Below are 22,595 nucleotides of genomic sequence, written 5' to 3' on the forward strand. Positions count from 1 at the left end.
ATAAAGCTACTTTCAAGGAATCAAATCAAGGAATGATTTTGGTGAAAAATACATGATTGCAATCAACTCAGAATCATGAAAAAAAACTAGTTTGACTCCTCACAAGTTACCCAATGCCAAACAGAACATTTTAGATTTTTTGGGAAATCTGTATTCGGTACCTCAACTTTGAGCAGTTGTTCTTATGAGAAAAACATACAGGATTTTAACTACAACTTTTTAATACATCTTACTACACACCTTTACAAACACATTAGTGAAGAAATTGATTGGTAAGGATTTAGTTTGCAGATTTTCATATATTTCCCTTACTATAGTGATGTTGTGCCGTTCCTGCTTGCCGCGGGGCTGTATAACAGAATAATTATATATATTATAGGGAGGGCTGGAAATCTATAGTGCTCCCTCTGTCCTGTGGAGGGCGGCAATACGCCTAGTCGCGTAGTCCACCGGAAATATATAAGAAGAAGAAGAAGAAGATAGCGGATGTTTTGAAAATTACTTTACGTCATCACGTATTGGGGTAGCAGTTGTGCAGACGGCACGTGGTAAGGAAGCTCTCTGCTCCATGTTGTATTGATTAATAACTCAAGTCATTAAACCTTAAACGTGACCTTCAAATTACACATATGACGTTGGTTACACTCTATGTATGTTACAATTCGAAAATACTGCAAGTGTATTATCATTCTAGTGTTGATAGAGTACAAAGTAACGTTGTCTCTGCCTGAACTGTCACTCTCAGACAGTTTCATGTCCAAAGTTAATTTCCCTCATTCTCTGCCCCTCACTCATGTTACAGGTTAATTCACGCTTGATTGAAATGCATCAACATATCTGTATGTAAAAAAAAAAGTGCACATCATTTATTATTTTATTAACATTTAGGTGAAGTAATAACTGCAAGTGCAACAAAGTAAATCAGTGTTGTAGCTGTCGGTCTCATAGTTAAAGTAGCATGCCAACATTATGGGCTTACCGCCTTCTCCAGAGTCAGACAAGAAGATGGATACCAATTTCCCTCTGTGTGTTCAGTAGAAAACGATTTGGCTGCAAGGTAGGCTAGTGGTCCGTATCCGCTTCCATTTATTTGTGCTGTGCTAGCTTGCAGATGGATATATTTGGAGGCTGGATTTAAATTCAATTTACAATCTGACTCGTGACTCCCATCAAAAGTCATCTGTAAATCTACCAGTTTCCAGTTTTAAGTGACTCGTTTTCCCAAGGGATTAATACAGTTGTTATTACATCAAGGTTCCTAGGTGTGTGTGTGTGTGTGCGTGCGTGCGTGTGTGTGTCTACAGATCCATCCAGCCATGGCCAGCTCCAGGGTGATGAAGGCCATCAGAGTCAGTGAGTTTGGAGCTCCTTCTGTCCTCAAACTGTGTTCAGATGTTCCTGTACCAAGCCCCGGACACAGACAGGTGACAGCAGCTAACCCCGGCTTCTCAACCTGGAGCAACAGGGGGGCGTTCCACATTATTTTGGCATAATTGGTCTATCCAGTACTACTACTATTACTACCGGTACTATTATTACTACTACTACTATCCAGTACTACTACTATTACTACTACTACTACTACTACTACTACCCAGTACTACTACTATTACTACTACTACTACTATCACCCAGTACTACTACTATTACTACTACTATTACTACTACTACTACTACTACTATCCAGTACTACTACTACTACTACTACTACTACTACTACTACTACTACTACTACTACTACTACTACTACCCAGTATTACTACTACTACTACTACTGCTACTTATGTTTTGTCTCCCAAAATCCACCATATGGGCATTTTCGCCGTACAAGACTGAAGATGTCCTCTTGCAGTGTGCAGAACGCAACATATCTGTTGCTGGGTACTTTGTGAAGGAAGGAGTAAGCCTCCTGGAGCTTTTTTAGAAAAGACTGACTTTCTCTTCGGCATGACAGACGCGTGGTGCATTGTTTATGTTTTTATAGTGGGTTAGGTAATAATGAGTGGGGCAGAACATGATGAACGTGCACCAAGCACTGAAAACAAGTATAATATTATAATTATTATTTTAATTGTGGTGAAAACCGGGACAATTTGGTAGTGAATGTTGAAAAACTGGACATTTTAGTGTTTTACAGATATTTGTCAGGAATTGGGACACAAAGCTAGAATCCGGGACAATCTCGGATAAACCGTGACGTCTGGTCACCATACTGTTACTACTACTACATATGAAACTACTACTACTACTACTATATATGAAACTACTACTACAACTACATATGAAACTACTACTACTATATATGAAACTACTACTACAACTACATATGAAACTACTACTACTATATATGAAACTACTACTACTACTACTACATATGAAACTACTACTACTACATATGAAACTACTACTACTAAATGAAACTACTACTACTACTATATATGAAACTACTACTACTACATATGAAACTACTACTACTACTACTACTACTACTACTACTACTACTACTACTACTACTACTACTACTACTACTACTACTACTACTACTACTACTATATGAAACTACTACTACTACATATGAAACTACTACTACTACTATATATGAAACTACTACATATGAAACTACTGCTACTATATATGAAACTACTACTACATATGAAACTACTACTACTACTATTATATGAAACTACTACTACTACTATATATGAAACTACTACATATGAAACTACTACTGCTACTATTATATGAAACTACCTATGAAACTACTACTACTACTACTACTACTACTATATGAAACTACTACTACTACATATGAAACTACTACTACTACTATATATGAAACTACTACATATGAAACTACTACTACTGCTACTATATATGAAACTACTACTACTACTACTACTCCGGGAGGGTCATCAAAGAGAAGTCGCCTATTCTCAGTCCTTGCCCCACAATGGTGGAATGAACTACCCACCCCAGTTAGGACAGCCGAAACACGTCCAATCTTTCGCCGTCGACTAAAGATGCACTTCTTCAACCATTATCTGAATTTAAAAAAAATTTAAAATTTAAAAAAATAAAAATCGAACCCTAACTAACCATACTGTCATGCACTTGTCCTAATAAACATTGTTACTCAGCTGATAGAGTTGTACCCTTCCTGATGGCTTGTCGTACAGAACTTGTAAGTCGCTTTGGATAAAAGCGTCAGCTAAATGACTAAATGTAAATGTAAAATGTAAATACTACATATGAAACTACTACTACTACTACTATATGAAACTACTACTACTATATATGAAACTACTACTACTACATATGAAACTACTACTACTACATATGAAACTACTACTACTATATATGAAACTACTACTACATATGAAACTACTACTACTATGAAACTAGTACTACTACATATGAAACTACTACTACTACATATGAAACTACTACTACTATATGAAACTACTACTACATATGAAACTGCTACTACTACTATATATGAAACTACTACATATGAAACTACTACTACATATGAAACTACTACTATATATGAAACCTACTATATACAGTATGAAACTACTACTACTATATACAGTATGAAACTACTACTATAATGAAACTACTACTACTATATACAGTATGAAACTACTACTATATATGAAACTAGATATCTCAAGGAATCCGTTGAGTTCATTGAGAAATATATGATTGATACATGTGTGGTAATGAGTGTATGTGAACGCTAGGAGCCGGAAATAATTCCCAATATACAGTAGGTCAGCTGGTGTTTTGAGATTAATGCCAAAACTCATGAAATCCAGGGTAGGGTTCCATCCTGCGGGGTCTTAAAAAGTATCTTTTCAGACATTTCTGAATCTTAGGCCATAAAAAGGTCTTAAATATGATTTTGATTTAAATGGAACTTGTTGCAACGCGCAGGAACCAAGGAAACTATAAAAGAAGGAAGGATCATTGATGCCAAATGTGGAAACTTTCAGTTCGGCCGACATTAAGGTGAATGGGATCAGTCGTCTCCTCGTTTATGACCTGTCTAAAAAGAAAACGTGACTGAATATCTGTTGTCCTATAGGTGTTGATCCACATCCATGCGTGTGGAGTGAACCCGGTGGAGACCTACATTCGCTCTGGGACGTACGGCCGTAAGCCCCCCCTGCCCTACACCCCTGGGAGTGACGTGTCTGGAGTGGTGGAGGCTGTGGGAGATGGAGTCACTGGAATAAAGGTAGAATGTCTCGAGGACGATGGAGGCTTTAGGAGGTGTTTCTGTTGGAGAAGGGGATGATTCTATGGAGATGGAGGCTTTAGGAGATGTTTCTGGTGGAGAAGGAGATGATTCTAGGGAGATGGATGTTCAGGAGGAGGACTTGCTCATCCTGCGAATCAGGTGAGTTGACTTACACTGTGAGCCATGAAGGACATGGTGGGTCATGTGACTTCTCACATTGTGAGGTAACAAATTGACACGGGACAAATAGGACCATTATGGCTTTTTAAACAGTGCCACGCCGCCACCTATTGGCCAAATGGCATTGCATTTGTCACGGTCACTCAGACATTGTATCTACACATGTTCACTGAATGTGGTTGAGATAGCACCAAGCGTTGATATTTGTGTGTGTGTGTGTGTGTGTGTGTGTGTGTGTGTGTGTGTGTGTGTGTGTGTGTGTGTGTGTGTGTGTGTGTGTGTGTGTGTGTGTGTGTGTGTGTGTGTGTGTGTGTGTGTGTGTGTGTGTGTGTGTGTGTGTGTGTGTGTGTGTGTGTGTGTGTGTGTGTGTGTGTGTGTGTGTGTGTGTGTGTGTGTGTGTGTGTGTGTGTGTGTGTGTGTGTGTGTGTGTGTGTGTGTGTGTGGTGTGTGTGTGTTCCAGGCAGGAGAACGTGTGTTCACCAGCGCTACAGAGACGGGAGGTTACGCAGAGTACGCAGTCACAGCAGAGGAGTTTGTCCACCGGTTGCCTGATGCCTTAGACTTCCTCCAGGGAGCCGCTATAGGAACACCCTACTTCACTGCCTATAGAGCCCTCGTCCACAAGTAAGATGCCACGTATAAGAATACCCTACTTCACTGCACTGGGGGCAGTAGGCCTCACTGGGGGCAGTCTGCCAGTAGAGTGATTGCCACACCTGGGGCAGTCTGCCAGTAGAGTGATTGCCACACCTGGGGCAGTCTGCCAGTAGAGTGATTACCACACCTGGAGTTGTCTGCCAGTAGAGTTATTGCCACACCTGGAGCAGTCTGCCACTGCCAGTAGAGTGATTGCCACACCTGGGGCAGTCTGTCAGTAGAGTGATTGCCACACCTGGGGCAGTCTGCCAGTAGAGTGATTGCCACACCTGGGGCAGTCTGCCAGTAGAGTGATTGCCACACCTGGGGCACTCTGCCAGTAGAGTGATTGCCACACCTGGGGCAGTCTGCCAGTAGAGTGATTGCCACACCTGGAGCAGTCTGCCAGTAGAGTGATTGCCACACCTGGGGCAGTCTGCCAGTAGAGTGATTGCCACACATGGAGCAGTCTGCCACTGCCAGTAGAGTGATTGCCACACCTGGGGCAGTCTGCCAGTAGAGTGATTGCCACACCTGGGGCAGTCTGCCAGTAGAGTGATTGCCACACCTGGGGCCTCATCAAAGAGGTTTCACACTGCGTCTTGACTGTTGAACATTATTCACACCTTATTGTGGTGTGTGTGTGTGTGTTGTGTGTTGTGTGTGTGTGTGTGTGTGTGTTGGGTGGTGTGTTTGTGTGTTGTAGAGCCCACGCCAAACCTGGAGAGACTGTCCTCATCCATGGAGCCAGTGGAGGGGTGAGACTAGTTCTAATTAATGTCTTTCTTTCTTTCTTTCTTTCTTTCTTTCTTTCTTTCTTTCTTTCTTTCTTTCTTTCTTTCTTTCTTTCTTTCTTTCTTTCTTTCTTTCTTTCTTTCTTTCTTTCTTTGAGAAGAAATCCGTTTCCCCTCTAATCTGTATATGTATGTGTGTGTGTCTCTGGGTTGTGCGTGTGTGTGTCTGGGTTCTGTGTGTGTAACACCCAAGGAACATGGAAAGTACTAAATATCATAATCAAAAAGGGTACTGGAAAAGCAGACTATCCTAATTACTTTATAAAAGAGAATAATATAAACAAAACAAAGGAAATTACTAATGAATTTAACAAGTATTTTGTAAATGTTGGACATAATTTGGCAAATGAGATTGTGGAGCCGAGTGATAAGGAAGGCCTGGATGAAAAAATTGTTAGTGAAAACCCTATTCCATCTTTATTATGAGTGTAAATGAAAACGAAATACTTGATATTGTTAAAAACTGTAAGAATAAAAAGTCCACTGACTGGGCTGATATAGACATGATGTTAGTCAAAGATATAATAGAATGCATAATAACACCATTGACACACATTTGCAACCAATCCTTCCTTACCGGCATCTTCCCCAGCAAAATGTAAACAGCTAAAGTCATTCCCATTTTCAAAAGTGGAGACAGGTATCAACTCTCCAACTACAGGCCAATCTCTCTGCTCTCACAATTCTCCAAAATCATTGAAAAACTGTTTGTGCAAAGACTCAACAACTTCATAGATAAACACAATCTACTGAGTAACCTAACCACCAGTATGGGTTTAGAGCTAACAGGTCCACCTCGATGGCAGTGATGGAACTGGTGGAAGAGATTTCAACTGCAATAGATAACAGGGAATATACTGTGGGGGTGTTCATTGATAAAAAATAAATAAATAAAATAAAAAAGCATTTGACACCATTGATTCTTTGGACAACGATACGATATTTGCCGATATCACAAAGTCTGCCACGATACGATACGATTAGATTCAGGTGCCTGCGATCGATATGAGACGATATTATATGCCCATTTAACACAATCAGTAACATTTAGATCAACTCAAAAAAGGCAACGGAAATATCATTTGACATTTTTATTTTTGAGCTCTTCCAGACATTTAAATGAAAAACTATCTATTGTATTTCATACAAATAAACCTCCTGTTCACTGTAAAGTGCCACGTTTTGATATATTGAGCTTTAAACTTTAAGTAAAACATTTTGGAACTCACAACATGCAACCTAAAACCCCTTCCTCTCCCAAACTGTTCCTACAATTGTTTTATGTTGCATGATGATCATGAATACATTTATTATGTATTGTATTTTTTATGTTTAAATATCAACATTATCTGTCCATCCTCAGTCCATCCTCAAATTTACTATCAATATAATACTCCTGACTTCATCTGGTTTTTCCAAACGCGCACACACACACACACACAGAAAGGGAGAATGCCCCTTCCCCACTAATGGACCTCTGCTGTTCTCTCTATGGCTCTGATCAGGGTAACGTAACGTTAATTTCGGTCTTTAATGTGACGTGGGCATAAAGGAATGGCGAGGATGCAACGCATGTTAGATGCATTTGACCCGTTGCGGGAAAAAACAGCATTGACTTATTTCGGGTCGCAAAATATTTCACATGCGACTGCTGTATCGCAATATGAACCGATCTTTTTACGTTGCATCGATCCTATTGGATCATTGATAATAGATCGATATATCGATCTGGATCGATGTATTGTCCCACCCCTTGCTAGGTCCAATACAATTTATTATGTATATAAATGATATCTGTGATGTGTCTAATTTGCCAACAACACAAGTTTGTATTGCTCTAGAAAAGATTTGGAAGAATTCCTTGAATGTAGTGGAAAAGGAATTTAGATCACTAAAAAAGTGGTTTGACATAAATAAGTTGTCACTGAATATAAGTAAAACTAAATATATATTTTTGGCAATCTAAAAATGTATAATCAGGTTAAATTAATGATTGATGATGTTGAAATTTAACGTGTGTATGAAAAAAAAATATTTGGGAGTGACAATTATGTAAAAAGAAAAATATCCAAAACCATTGCAATACTATACAAAATGAAATATATTTTAAACAAGAACTCACTCTATTTATTGTACTGTTCGCTCATAGTTCCATACATACTGTGTGGAGGTATGGGAAAACAAAATTGGAAGATCTTGTTGATCTTAACACTGCAAAAATAATGTATAAAGCACATAACCACTGACTTCCAAGTTGCATTCAGGAGTTGTTCCAAGAGAGAACCGGTATAAACTCAGGGGAACTTGTGTCTTCAATATCACAAAGGCAAGGACAAATATAAAAAGCAGATGTATATCTGTTAAAGGGGTAAAACTATGGAATAACTGCGACAACGAATACAAATTCGATATAATTTGTGTAATTCGATACATACATTTAAGAAATTATTCAAATATAAGGTGATACATCAATATAAAACCTTATTATAATCATAATTATATTTTATTATAACAACTATTAAATCGTGTGTGTGTGTGTGTGTGTGTGTGTGTGGGCGGGCGGGCGTGTGTGCGTGTGTTAGGTCGGTGTAGCAGCATGCCAGCTGTCTCGGTCTCGGGGTCTGAGGGTTCTGGGGACGGCAGGAACAGCAGAAGGCCTGGAGATGATCCTAAAGAACGGAGCTCATCTGGCCTTCAACCACAGAGAGCCTGGATACACTGACAAGATCATGGTACACACACATGCACACACACACACACACACACACACACACACACACACACACACACACACACACGCACACACACACAATAATAAATAAATAGGTTACAAAGCACAGCTTGGTGCCTAATGATACTAATCATAATACCAAATACAACACATAATGACCTTGTTGATTGTAACCATTTTAAACCTGCCTTGATGTGGTAATAATATGTAGTGTGTGTGTGTGTGTGTGTGTGTGTGTGTGTGTGTGTGTGTGTGTGTGCGTGTGTGTGCGTGTGTGTGTGTGTGTGTGTGTGTGTGTGTGTCTAGGAGTCTACAGGTGGTAAAGGTGTAGATGTGATAGTGGAGATGTTGTCTAATGTCAACCTGAGTAGAGACCTGCAGATGTTGGCCTACGGAGGAAGAGTCACGGTCAGTACTTGAAGTATGGTCAGTAGCTGTTAGATATGTTCAGTAAATCGTAAGTATCTGTTAGATATGGTCAGTGTAACGCAGCCGTCCCGGGTGCGTGAATATTAAAGGCAACCAACTTGTGTTCGGCTTTTCTCTGATTGGCCGCGCCCCCACGCGCAGGCAAGCGCAGTCGTCCCACGTCCCAAATGAAATCCAAGGAGCGCGCGCGAGCGGCAGCGCGGGCAACCAACTTGTGGCTGCTGTTCCAACGCACTTGTGTTGGGCTGCGGTAGCAGTGGAGCGCTATGAAATGCGCTGAACTAGAAAGCGTAACGTTATTATGTTTCGCGTTTTTAACAACCAACTACCAGATTCACTCGTGTATAAACAAAGCCCATACAGTTATGAAATGCGCTGAACTAGAAAGCGTAACGTTATTATGTTTCGCGTTCCATTGATTAACGCCATTACCTGCTGTGCTGTAGGAAGCAGAGGTACAGTAAGTTACAGTAGGTGTAGGTTACATGTTTAATCAAAGCCCATACAATTTTTTAGATGAATGATTGTGGATATAATATAGAAAACACATCATTATGATATTGTCAGAGGGAGAGGCATGACTTCGCGACAGCCATATTAGACACTCACTGTACATCAGTGTGGAACTGTAACGTTATATGTTATTTTGCCCGTGGAGGCTGCTGAGCCTGAAGCGCCAGCGGGGCGACGCGGTGGTTTATCCCCGGCTTTCGTGCGCCGCCGCCGGCTTGATACAGCTTCAGCAGCAGCAGCGGCGGTGCTCTGTTGTAGGAAGCCCTTCAATGACAGCGGCGCGCTCTCATATTTTGCGAATGCATAAACTATATCTTAAATTATGGCTATGTGTCTAATATGGCTGTCGCTTATCAATGACTTTGCGACAGCCATATTAGACACATCGCCATAATTTAAGATATAGTTTATGCATTCGCAAATATGAGAGCTATGTCATTGAAGTGGGTGGTGGCAGCATTACTAACAGTAGCGATTTTTATTGTTTTGTCATGACCAAACATAATCCCAACATAGATAGGAGGTGTACTGTATGTCAAATGTCGGTCATGTGGTGGAAGAGTTTAGTACAGTCACACAACAGAACACCGCTGTAGTACAGTCACACAACAGAACACCGCTGGTTCGACCAGCGCTTCTGCCGCGCCGCAAGGGCGTGTGCTAGTGGATTGATTGATTGGCCGTGTGGCCAATCAGAGAAACGCTGAACGAAAAGCTGAACACAAGTTGGTTGCCTTTAATATTCACGCGTCCCGCGTTCGACTCCCAGACCCGGAGACCTTTGCTGCATGTCTTCCCCCCATATCTTCTCCCAACCTTCCTCTCTGCCGGGCCCATCCGAAATAAAGCAATAAAAAAGCCAAAAAACTAATCGAAAAAAAAATTATATATATGGTCAGTAAACCATCAGTAGCTATTAGATATGGTCAGTATCTATTAGATATGATCAGTATCTATTAGATATGGTCGGCATCTATTAGATATGGTCAGTAGCTGTTAGATATGGTCAGTATCTATTAGATATGATAAGTATCTATTAGATATGGTCAGCATCTATTAGATATGGTCAGTATCTGTTAGATATGGTCAGTAAATCGTCAGTATCTGTTAGATATGGTCAGTATCTGTTAGCTATGTTCAGTAAATCGTCAGTATCTATTAGATATGATTAATAGCTGTTAGATATGATCAGTATCTGTTAGATATGGTCAGTATCTATTAGATATGATCAGTAGCTGTTAGATATCATCAGTATCTGTTAGATATGGTCACTCAGTATTTATTATATATGGTCAGTATCTATTATATATGGTCAGTAGCTGTTAGATTTGCTCAGTGTCTGTTAGATATGGTCAGTGTCTGTTAAATATGGTCAGTGGCTGTTAGATATGGTCAGTATCTATTAGATATGGTGACCAGTATATATTAATCCATCAATAAAATAAAATAAAATCAAATTAGATATAGCCAGTATATGTTGGATATGGTCAGTGTATATTATATATGGTCAGTGTCTATTAGATATGATCAGTGTCTATTAGATATGGTCAGTTGCTGTTAGATATGGTCAGTATCTGTTAGATATGGTCAGTATCTATTAGATGTGGTCAGTATCTATTAGATATGATCAGTATCTATTAGGGGTGTAAAGGTACACGTATCCGTACCGAACCGAACCGTTTCAGTGTGTACCGTACCGTACCGAACGGCTGTGTAGTGTACCGAACGAATACAACGGTATGTTAACCACTAACGACCGCCCACCGGGGGCTGTTTTTTTCACAATCTAATATAATTATTATACTTTAAAAAAGAAATGTACAAGTCTATTATTAATTTCAATATAGAATATTCGTTGACAGCCCTACAAGTACAATTAGTTACTTAAGCATTACATCACGCGCAGGCGTGTGTTATAGGAATTAGATCATGCCTAGGGGTGGTTGTTAGGCCTGACGCACAGCGGAGGGTCGTTAGACCCCCCTAGGCATGATCTAATTCCTATAACACACGACTACAAGTGGTGTAATGTCTTTTATACAATGGCCGAATTCACCCAACCTTATTGCTATAGAATAAACACACAGTAATTGAAGCATAATGGAGATTTATTCACAAAACCATCCACAGAGAAAGTAGATCCAATAGTAGATCCACTAGCGGTTCTCAACAGGGGTGCCGCAGCACTAGGGTGCCTCAGAGAGCTGCCAGGGGTGCCTTGAGATTAAAAAAAATAATAATAATCTTAAATTTTTTTTCTTTACTCTTTTTGGATTACAGAAAATTAGCACTAAAGTGCTATCTGTTGCAGCTGCACTGTTTTCCATGAAAATACCATATTTGGATAAGTTTGACCATTTCTCAAAATCTGAAAATCATTATTTAATAAAACACAGAAAAGGATCACCAAGTTACTCTGGATAAAAAAAACCTTTACAGACAACATTGAGACAAAGCTTCCTGACACATCTCCATCCAAACTCTTGGAAGAACTCATTGAAATCTCATCTGATACCACCTGGAGAGCTCGTTTCAGAGTGTGGTGCTGAGTACCAAGTATCTCATGATGCAGCAGTTACGGTGTTGATACCATTCAGCACCACATATCTGTGTGAAGCTGGCTTTTCATCCATGACAGCTCTGAAAACAAAATATAGGGCCAAGTTGAGCCTTGAGGATGACATGCGTGTTGCCTTGTCAAAGATTAGATATGGTCGGCATCTATTAGATATGGTCAGTAGCTGTTAGATATGGTCAGTATCTATTAGATATGATAAGTATCTATTAGATATGGTCAGCATCTATTAGATATGGTCAGTATCTGATAGATATGGTCAGTAAATCGTCAGTATCTGTTAGATATGGTCAGTATCTGTTAGCTATGTTCAGTAAATCGTCAGTATCTATTAGATATTATTAATAGCTGTTAGATATCATCAGTATCTGTTAGATATGGTCAGTATCTATTAGATATGATCAGTAGCTGTTAGATATCATCAGTATCTGTTAGATATGGTCACTCAGTATTTATTATATATGGTCAGTATCTATTATATATGGTCAGTAGCTGTTAGATTTGGTCAGTGTCTGTTAGATATGGTTAGTGTCTGTTAAATATGGTCAGTGGCTGTTAGATATGGTTAGTATCTATTAGATATGGTGACCAGTATATATTAGATATAGCCAGTATATGTTGGATATGGTCAGTGTATATTATATATGGTCAGTGTCTATTAGATATGATCAGTGTCTATTAGATATGGTCAGTTGCTGTTAGATATGGTCAGTATCTGTTAGATATGGTCAGTATCTATTAGATGTGGTCAGTATTAGGGGTGGGCAATATGACGATATTAAATAAATATTGGGTACAATTCATTAACGATACACTTTTTAAACATATCGTGGACATCGTGATGTTTTGCACAAAACCTCACGTCCGTTTCTAAGCCGCCGCGGCTGAGATGAGACTTACTTTAGCGCAGCACTTTCCTCTCTCCCTCACACAGACACACACACTCGCCCAATTTACGTCACGTACACGCACATACACGCACACACGCCTAGAGGTGGTAACTAAATTAGCCGTTAACTAAGCTAAGCTAACTAACGTTAGCCGCTAACCCTGGAAAACGCTCACAGGGGAGTGATCCACGACACCAGTTCCATTAGTGAGAAAAGGGGGGGTGGGGGGGTTATATTGACGAGGCTTGACAACAGAGGTTTATATAATCATCATATTGGCGTGACTGTATCCATCAAAGGGTTAAATCAAGCATTTTTAAGTGCTTTAGAGGAAATATCAAAATATCGCAATATATATTGTGTATCGTGATGGAGCAAAAACATATCGTGATATCATTTAGAGGCCATATCGCCCAGCCCTAGGTTAATGGCTGACACAATACTGCTTATTTGTGTATTGTTTTGATTAGCCGCTTTTCCTCAATCAAAAATAATACCAGAGCAGTTCCTGTAGTGTAGTGGTTATCACGTTCGCCTCACACGCGAAAGGTCCCTGGTTCGAAACCGGGCGGGAACTAGCATTTCACTCAGTATCTATTAGATATGATCAGTATCTATTAGGGGTGTAAAGTTACACGTATCCGTACCGAACCGAACCGTTTCAGTGTGTACCGTACCGTACCGAACGGCTACAACGGTATGTTAACCACTAACGACCGCCCACCGGGGACTGTTTTTTTCACAATCTAATATAATTATTATACTTAAATTCTTTTTTTTACAAGTCTATTATTAATTTCAATATAGAATATTCGTTGACAGCCCTACAAGTACAATTAGTTACTTAAGCATTACATCACGCGCAGGAGTGTGTTATAGGAATTAGATCATAAAGTCAAGATAGACTGCGCTCACAAATTATAACACTGGGTGCTGAAATCCCGTCGAGTATAATAGAAAAAGAAAGCAATACGCTTGGACCAGCACTCACAGATTTTGGTATATTTAATGGCAGCCTGAAACAAACATGTTTCGGAACAATTATGTTCCTTCCTCAGTGTTGATGGCTAGCCATCAACACTGAGGAATTAGATCATGCCTAGGGGTGGTTGTTAGGCCCGACGCACAGCGGAGGGTCGTTAGACCCCCCTAGGCATGATCTAATTCCTATAACACACGACTACAAGTGGTGTAATGTCTTTTATACAATGGCCGAATTCACCCAACCTTATTGCTATAGAATAAACACACAGTAATTGAAGCATAATGGAGATTTATTCACAAAACCATCCACAGAGAAAGTAGATCCAATAGTAGATCCACTAGCGGTTCTCAACAGGGGTGCCGCGGCACTAGGGTGCCTCAGAGAGCTGCCAGGGGTGCCTTGAGATTAAAAAATAAATAAAAATCTTTAAAAAAAATAGTATTTTTTACTCTTTTTGGATTACAGAAAATGATCACTAAAGTGCTATCTGTTGCAGCTGCACTGTTTTCCATGAAAATACTATATTTGGATAAGTTTGACCATTTCTCAAAATCTGAAAATCATTATTTAATAAAACACAGAAAAGGATCACCAAGTTACTCTGGATAAAAAAAAAAACTTTACAGACAACATTGAGACAAAGCTTCCTGACACATCTCCATCCAAACTCTTGGAATAACTCATTGAAATCTCATCTGATACCACCTGGAGAGCTCGTTTCAGAGTGTGGTGCTGAGTACCAAGTATCTCATGATGCAGCAGTTAAGGTGTTGATACCATTCAGCACCACATATCTGTGAAGCTGGCTTTTCATCCATGACAGCTCTGAAAACAAAATATAGGGCCAAGTTGAGCCTTGAGGATGACATGCGTGTTGCCTTGTCAAAGATCTCCCCACGTATTGACCGTATTATTAGCCAGCAGCAGCAGACCTCGCATTGAGCTAGAAATGTCCACTGAGTGAACGAGTGCTTATTTTCTGTATTTATTTATATTTTTTGAGAAATGGTAACTTGGTGATCCTTTTCTGTGAAATGGTCACACTTATCCAAATATGCAATTTTTATGGAGAACAGTGCAGCTGCAACAGATAGCAATTTAGTGATCCTTTTCTGTATTTAAAAAAAATACATGATTTTCAGTTTTTGAGAAATGGTCACACTTATCCAAATATGATATTTTTATGGAAAAAGAGTGCAGCTGCAACAGATAGCACTTTAGTGATAATTTTCTATAATTTTATTTAAAGAAATATGCTATTTGATTTACTACTACAAGCAGTGTAATGTCAACAGTACTAAGCCATTTAGACCTGAAACACCTGTTAATAATGCATTATATAGCCTGCGTATACACACAGATGTGTTTCCCGGTTTCTTAAATAAACATTATTTTGAAAGCAAGCACCTTTGTCATCATTGTAGCAAAAAAGACAGGACCGGAAAAGTCTTTATCGTATGTAGGGGTGCCCTGGAATATTTTATTGAACACAGGGGTGCCTTGGCAGCAGAAAGGTTGAGAACCCCTGACTAGTAGACACCAGAGGGAGCTCCACAAACCATGTTAAACCCAGATTCGGCTCAAACAACGGACTAAACGCTCCTAAACGAGAAGCGTTTTGATAGAGAAAAGCGAGACAGACGTCAAATGTATATACTCTCTTTTTTTAGACTCTTCTTGTATCACAAACAGTACTGTATTTGTAAATCTGGTATGTCATAAATGTCTAGATGTAGCAGTACTGTCTATCTGTATGTCATGTATGTCATATATGTTATGATGCATTGAAAATGGGGGACCCTGATGTAAACAAGACAAAAGTCTTTCTCTGGTCTGCATCCCCTTAACAATTGTGTGTATTGAGCTGTACTGTATTGTACCCATTCTGCAATCTGTTAATAACATTTTCAATCAATCAATCAATCAAATAACAACCGGTAACTTCACTGTGCTTCTTAAACAAGATGTAGCAGTACTGTCTATCTGTATGTCATGTATGTCATATATGTTATGATGCATTGAAAATGGGGGACCCTGATGTAAACAAGACAAACGTCTTTCTCTGGTCTGCATCCCCTTAACAATTGTGTGTATTGAGCTGTACTGTATTGTACCCATTCTGCAATCTGTTAATACAATTTTCAATCAATCAATCAAATAACAACCGGTAACTTCACTGTGCTTCTTAAACAAGATGTAGCAGTACTGTCTATCTGTATGTCATGTATGTCATATATGTTATGATGAATTGAAAATGGGGGACCCTGATGTAAACAAGATGAAAGTCTTTCTCTGGTCTGCAAATTTTGTGTATTGAGCTGTACTGTATTGTACCAATTCTGCAATCTGTTATACAATTTTCAATCAATCAGTCAATCAAATCTGACAACAAAAAAAAACGTCTGCCATTTTCTTTTCTTTTTTTCCCCCGCGATTTTTCTTTTGTTCCACAATGAGTCATGACAAATTAATTACATAATCCATGTGTATGTAACGAACTAACATATTCCAGTTGACTGTATCTTTTTTGGAGGATTCGTTCAAAAGCTATTCATACTTCCATTTTTCTATCTATGGCGGATTGATTCAGACAGAAAAGAAAGTTATTCGGTTGTCGGAGGGATCTGGGGTCACGTGGAGTGTGTTATACTAAGTACAACCGGCAACTTCACTGTTTCAGCCAATCAGAATCAAGAAATTTGCATGCCATTGTATAATGCACACTACATCACCCCTGAGTGGAACATGGAAAGCCAAACTTTCCCCCATTGTACCGAAAACCGTATCGAACCTTGACTTCAAAACCGAGGTACGTACCGTACCGTGGTTTTTGTGTACTGTTACACCCCTAGTATCTATTATATATGGTCAGTAGCAGTATCTATTAGATATAGCCAGTATATGTTAGATATGGTCAGTGTATATTATATATGGTCAGTGTCTATTAGATATGATCAGCATCTATTAGATATGGTCAGTTGCTGTTAGATATAGTCAGTAGATGTTAGATATGATCAGTATCTGTTAGATATGATCAGTATATATTAGATATGGTCATATCTGTTAGATATGGTTGGTACAGAATAATGCAGAATAATGAAAGACCCTCACCACCCCAACAACAGCCTGTTCATGCTGCTGAGGTCAGTCAGACGCCTGTGAACACCAGCTACTAGGACAGAGAGACTTCGGCTCAGCTTCTTCCCCCAGGCCATCAGAGCCTTGAACACTGAATTCTCCACACACAAGCACACATGAGCACACACACGACACACACACTGTACACGCTCACACACTAGCAGCCACTTTAACATGAGCAAGCACACACTCATGCTGCACACGCCCACACTTATGGCCACTAAGGAAAGGTCACTTTAAGAATAGTATAGTATAACCTGAGATTGTATAAAATAGCATGTACAGAAAGACCCAGTGCCTCACCCGTAGCTAACAGTGTATTGCACTACCACAGGACCTAGCATGTCCTACCATGCTCTGTAAATAACTTATGTACATATACCGATATGCCCTACTCTGTTTACTTGTTTTATTGCACAATGTCGTTCTATTGGATTCTATTATATGTTATTACTATTGTATTATGCACATCGTTGCGGGCAAGACCACCCGCATTTCATTGTATACTTGTATGCCGTGACAAATAAAACTCTTGACTTGACTTGTACCAGGTACGACAGGCCTAATTAATCTAGCTACTGTGTGTGTGTGTGTGTGTGTGTGTGTGTGTGTGTGTGTGTGTGTGTGTGTGTGTTTGTGTTTGTGTGTGTGTGTGTTTCTAGGTAGTAGGCAGTAGAGGTCCAATAGAGATCAACCCCAGAGACACCATGGTGAAAGAGAGCAGCATCGTGGGAGTGGCTCTGTTCTGCGCTACACCGGTGAGAGACGCCACAGCAGGGCCTCACATTGACTACATGCTTATTATGTCTGCAGTAGGTGGAGCCTATCCGAGGACATTATGAATTTTGGTAGGGTTCGTGTGTGGGTGAGTGTGTGTGTGTGAATCCGCACAGTATCTTGCATACTATGAGGCCGATCAGCCAGTGCTTTGGCGCAGAAAGTTAACCAGGGTAATCACATCGGTCGGACAGACTGGTGTGCGCCCGTGATCTTAACACATTCCCAGCCAACAACGATTATACTCGTTATTGGGTGCCATCGCTTGAACGCCAACAACAAGTATACTCGTTATTTGATCGTTATGTCTTTTATTCAATATTTCTATTCATTACAGGCACGCGGACTCTGGGTTAACATGGGGAATCATCCTGAGAATGCCAAAGTGCAATACCGGCCGCATCCAGCTAGACAGCGGTATCGAGCATCCTTTGAAACCTTATATCTTGGCCTGTGCAACGGTCAAATGTCTCCGGGCGCAGTTTTCTGGGTCGGGCCAGTCGAGCGGTTCTCCCGGTTGCATTGCAGTGTGTCAAATGCTCCCGATCCATATGTTGTGGTGGGTTATGTCGTGGACCAAATGGACATCGGATGGACCAGATGGCGATCAAACAATTGGAATATTATTTTTGGAATACTCCCGATCACAGGTAAGGACTATCTGACGTCAATTCTGGCTTGATCGTGCAATGCTTTTATACCGATCGAGCTGATCAGCATCTTTAGTGTTCAATACGAATGCCGTTACTGGCAATCAAATAATCAGAAACGACCCCCCCCCCCCTTTCATGCATTCATGATGAAACATAATACCTATGATATGCATTTGATTTGGGAATAGTAGCGTGTCCAGGCAAGAAACGGCAACGCTTATAGTAGGATTCACGTTTTAGGCTATAACTCAGCCTTTCTGGAATTACCCCAGACCACTCTAAAACTATACTTATATTCACCACGGTATAACACGGGAACGTATGGATGAGAACATTTATTCTTTTTCACATATTGAACGATAGATAGTTGATGTCAAATGGGCCATAGTATTGTATCCATAGCTATAATATAGAATATAGTTATAGCTCTACAAACAAGGTGACGCACTCCTATCTTTTAAAGTGTGGCATTGCTACAACGGGACCCGTCTAATGGCTGGCGCCCAATGTGTTAAGGGCTTTATTTGGGAGAAATCATGGTGATTGCGTTCACGACGATTCTACAGACATCCTCAGAATAAAATTATTTTATTTATTTATTTATTTTTATTTTTAACACATTGAGTGCCAGCGACGATATTTATCTTTAGTTCATGCCGACCGTTGAGTGCCAGCGACGATAAATCTCGTTTTTTTTTTTATTAGCGATTTGAATTCATATTTCATCAATCTAGTCTCACGTTAGTGCTGCAAACTCTCTGAGCTCCATTGGGAAAATACCGCCCCCTATCGTCTCTCCCTGTTGTACTGCACCCCTTTGGAATGGATTGCATGAAACACATGGGGGGGGGGGGGAATCCAGCTTCCTCATTTTACTTCTCAGGCAAGTCATCCGAGAGGATCGGATTCATTGCAGAGCCCCAAAACAGCGTGGAATACATATTTCCAGTACGCAGCGTTGGATCAATAAACGCAATCGATATTTGGAATGGCGATCAGGAATTGGAATAATCTTATTGGTGAACATCTGATCTGAGGTAAGGAATCTATTTTACCAGTCTTAGGATAATCAGAACTTTTTTCACAGAGATATCAACGTGGGCCCTATGTGTGTGTGTGTGTGTGTGTGTGCGAGATCAGGAAATAAGAGATTCGATTTTTCAGCCCGCTTCTATAACGTGCATAAGTACACATATACTATCGATACTCTAGCGTTTATTTGAAAACGATTCATAAATAGGCAGAAAAATTTAAAAGTTTTTTGTGTATTCCAGAATATTCCAGTAAAGGGCGATTATCACAGAATCTTTATATTTTCCTGAAACTTAAAAAAATTAGCGTTTTTCAAAATGGTATAAAACGGAAATGAACCGATTAAAAAACCAATCCGTTTCGACAATGTTGACTGCAAACAAGTCATTGATAAGCGACGGCCAGATTAGACACATAATTAGCGGACAAGTAATTCTTTTGTACGTTTTTATTGATTTTTGCTATTGGGCAGTCCGATAGAGAGAGAGAGGAGGAAAGGGAGATAGATCGGGGAAAGACATTCGGCAAAAAATACCGGGTCCGGGAATCGAACCCGGGTCGGCCGTGTTGCATCGTAATGCTGTATGCGGTGCGCCACCCTCGCGCCCGACAATTTAATTATTATAATAATAATAATAAATACTACAATATTTGTATCATTAAAAATTACGTTTTACATTTATAGTCATGACTATATATATAATATTAAAAAACTCCATGGCAAGAATTCCAATGAGGGACTCTAGCTTAAAATAAAAAGGCCACAAGAGACGACATAAAACGTATGTGTACATGTCATACGTCCTTCATTCATTGAGGGGAACTATTTATGACCCACTATAGCAATGAGCACCCATTCTAGCTGAACCCATTTTTGGTGAAGCAGTTTTAGCAACTGAAATATACTGAGAAGCTTCAACAGTTGGTATGATAAAATTATTGATTATTGATAATATCTCTCTCCCTCCCTCTCCCCCTTCTAACCAATCAGGAGGAGAACAGAGAATGTGGGGCGGTACTCTATGCAGGGATGGAAGCCGGTTGGCTGAGACCAGTTGTCGGTCGTCAGTACCCGCTGAACATGGCCGCTCAGGCTCACCATGACATCATGGAGTGTCCCGGGGCTGCTGGGAAGATGGTGCTGTCCATGTGACCATGTGACACTGTGGTCAAATGTTACTGAAGGCGTTGACATTCTGGCACTTTAATCAATCAGGAAGCAGTATATTTCAACCAGGTCTCCAGATATTGATAAATGTACACTATAATAATTGTTGACTGTTAATAAAACATTTAAAAATAAAAACAATTCGGGCGCTCCAGTAGCACACCACATACTGTAGCGCGCTGAGTCGCAAAGCAGTCGCCCCGGGTTCGATTCCCCGACCCGGTGGCCATATGCCGCATGTCTTCCCCTCTTCTCCTCCCGTTTCACCCTCTCTCCTCTGTCGGTCCTGCGTGGCCAAAATGTCCTGCATTGACCAAAAAAGCTGAAAATGCTATAAATAAAATCTTAAAAAGTATATTCCCCTATTATATTCGACTAATAGGGGTCAGCCCTAGTATTTACACTTGAAAAAGTTTGAAAATAAAGTTTGAAAGGCAGGTGCATCTCATTGGCCAGTCATACTCTCAATCCATTTTCATTGGATTATGACAATTGTAGTGGTTTGGTTGGGAGCTGGATTATGGGTATTGTAGTTTGGTTGGGAGCTGGATTATGGTTATTGTAGTTTGGTTGGGATCTGGATTATGGGTATTGTAGTTTGGTTGGGGAGCTACCCTACCCACAGCTGTAAAGGAATGTGAATCACTACCCACTTTCAAAACCACTCTCAAAGAGCACCTACGGGAGACTGCAATTCAAAACTGGCCCCTGTAAATGTCTAAACCCAACCCCCTCCAATGTACAGTTTCCCCCACCCCGCATACCCAACCACCTCCAATGTACAGTTTCCACCCCACCTACCCAACCAATCAATCAATCAATCAAATAACAACCGGTAACTTCACTGTGCTTCTTAAACAAGATGTAGCAGTACTGTCTATCTGTATGACATATATGTTATGATGCATTGAAAATGGGGGACCCTGGTGTAAACAAGACGAAAGTCTTTCTCTGGTCTGCATCCCCTTAACAATTGTGTGTATTGAGCTGTACTGTATTGTACCCATTGTGCAATCTGTTAATAACATTTTCAATCAATCAATCATTAAATGGATTATGGGTATTGTAATAGTTTGGTTCGGGACAGAGGCAGGAACATTCATAACCAATGACAGTAACATACTGAAACATCTTTCTGTCAAGGAGAGGAAAGAAATTAGGACCGTTATGTGGAAACCATCATGTTGGATGGTTCTGAAATGGGAAGAATGTTTCTGTAATGTAACAGGTGACTCAATATGACAAATTATTTAAATGATTATGAAAACAAAGTGGTAGAAAATTATTATTATAATTGTTTTGATTAGATTGGATTAAAATGTATTGTCATCATACAGCACAAGTACAGTATCAGATGTAGTTGTAGTATTATTAATAGGTACAGTGATACAGGTATAAAGGCCAGCAGCATTCCATTACTGAATTAACATTTTACATACATTTAAAGTATGGGAATAAGACATGAATTAAATTTCAATTCAAATTGAATTACAATTTCAGAGATGAGGGCTTTTATTTAGCTAATGAAGGAGAATGGAGCTTCTTTAAGGAAAATAGACGAGGCTGGACTTAATCAGATTAACTAGTACTTTATTCAATTAGAGTACTGTAGTTCACAACAGAATAGAAAGATAGAATGGGATCTCCGGCCGGTTCCCCGGAAAGAAGTAAGACATTTCACAATAACATTGATATTTATAGACATTCAAGACCAGCTGATCAAATGACAAGTTTAAACAGGTATGTCCTCCCTTAAATCATACGATCTTACATCATCGGACAAAGATCATATGTGACTGGGGTGAGTAGCGGTACTATGGGTTAAACTCACTCTCACCCTTAAAAGACACA

The 22,595-nt window shown here is 39.8% G+C and overlaps 1 protein-coding gene across 2 annotated transcripts; it reads left to right on the forward strand.

The window, feature by feature from the left end:
- Window positions 1–529: 529 nt before the first annotated feature.
- cryz (crystallin, zeta (quinone reductase)) lies at window positions 530–21,707 on the forward strand. 2 transcript variants are annotated; one of them, XM_084327217.1, is made up of 9 exons: window positions 530–548; window positions 1,305–1,424; window positions 4,088–4,240; window positions 4,884–5,047; window positions 5,766–5,817; window positions 8,436–8,585; window positions 8,891–8,992; window positions 17,777–17,872; window positions 20,568–21,707. In XM_084327217.1, exons 2-9 carry the CDS (start codon window positions 1,317–1,319, stop codon window positions 20,727–20,729), a joined length of 987 nt encoding a protein of 328 aa, XP_084183343.1. In that variant the 5' UTR covers window positions 530–548; window positions 1,305–1,316; the 3' UTR covers window positions 20,730–21,707. The 2 variants fall into 2 exon arrangements, with proteins under 2 accessions (XP_084183343.1, XP_084183344.1); XM_084327218.1 differs by lacking the exon at window positions 530–548 and adding an exon at window positions 1,007–1,057.
- The last annotated feature ends 888 nt before the right edge of the window (window positions 21,708–22,595 follow it).

This window comes from Notolepis coatsorum (assembly GCF_963971535.1).
Source record: "Notolepis coatsorum genome assembly, chromosome: 13".
NCBI lineage: Eukaryota > Metazoa > Chordata > Actinopteri > Aulopiformes > Paralepididae > Notolepis > Notolepis coatsorum.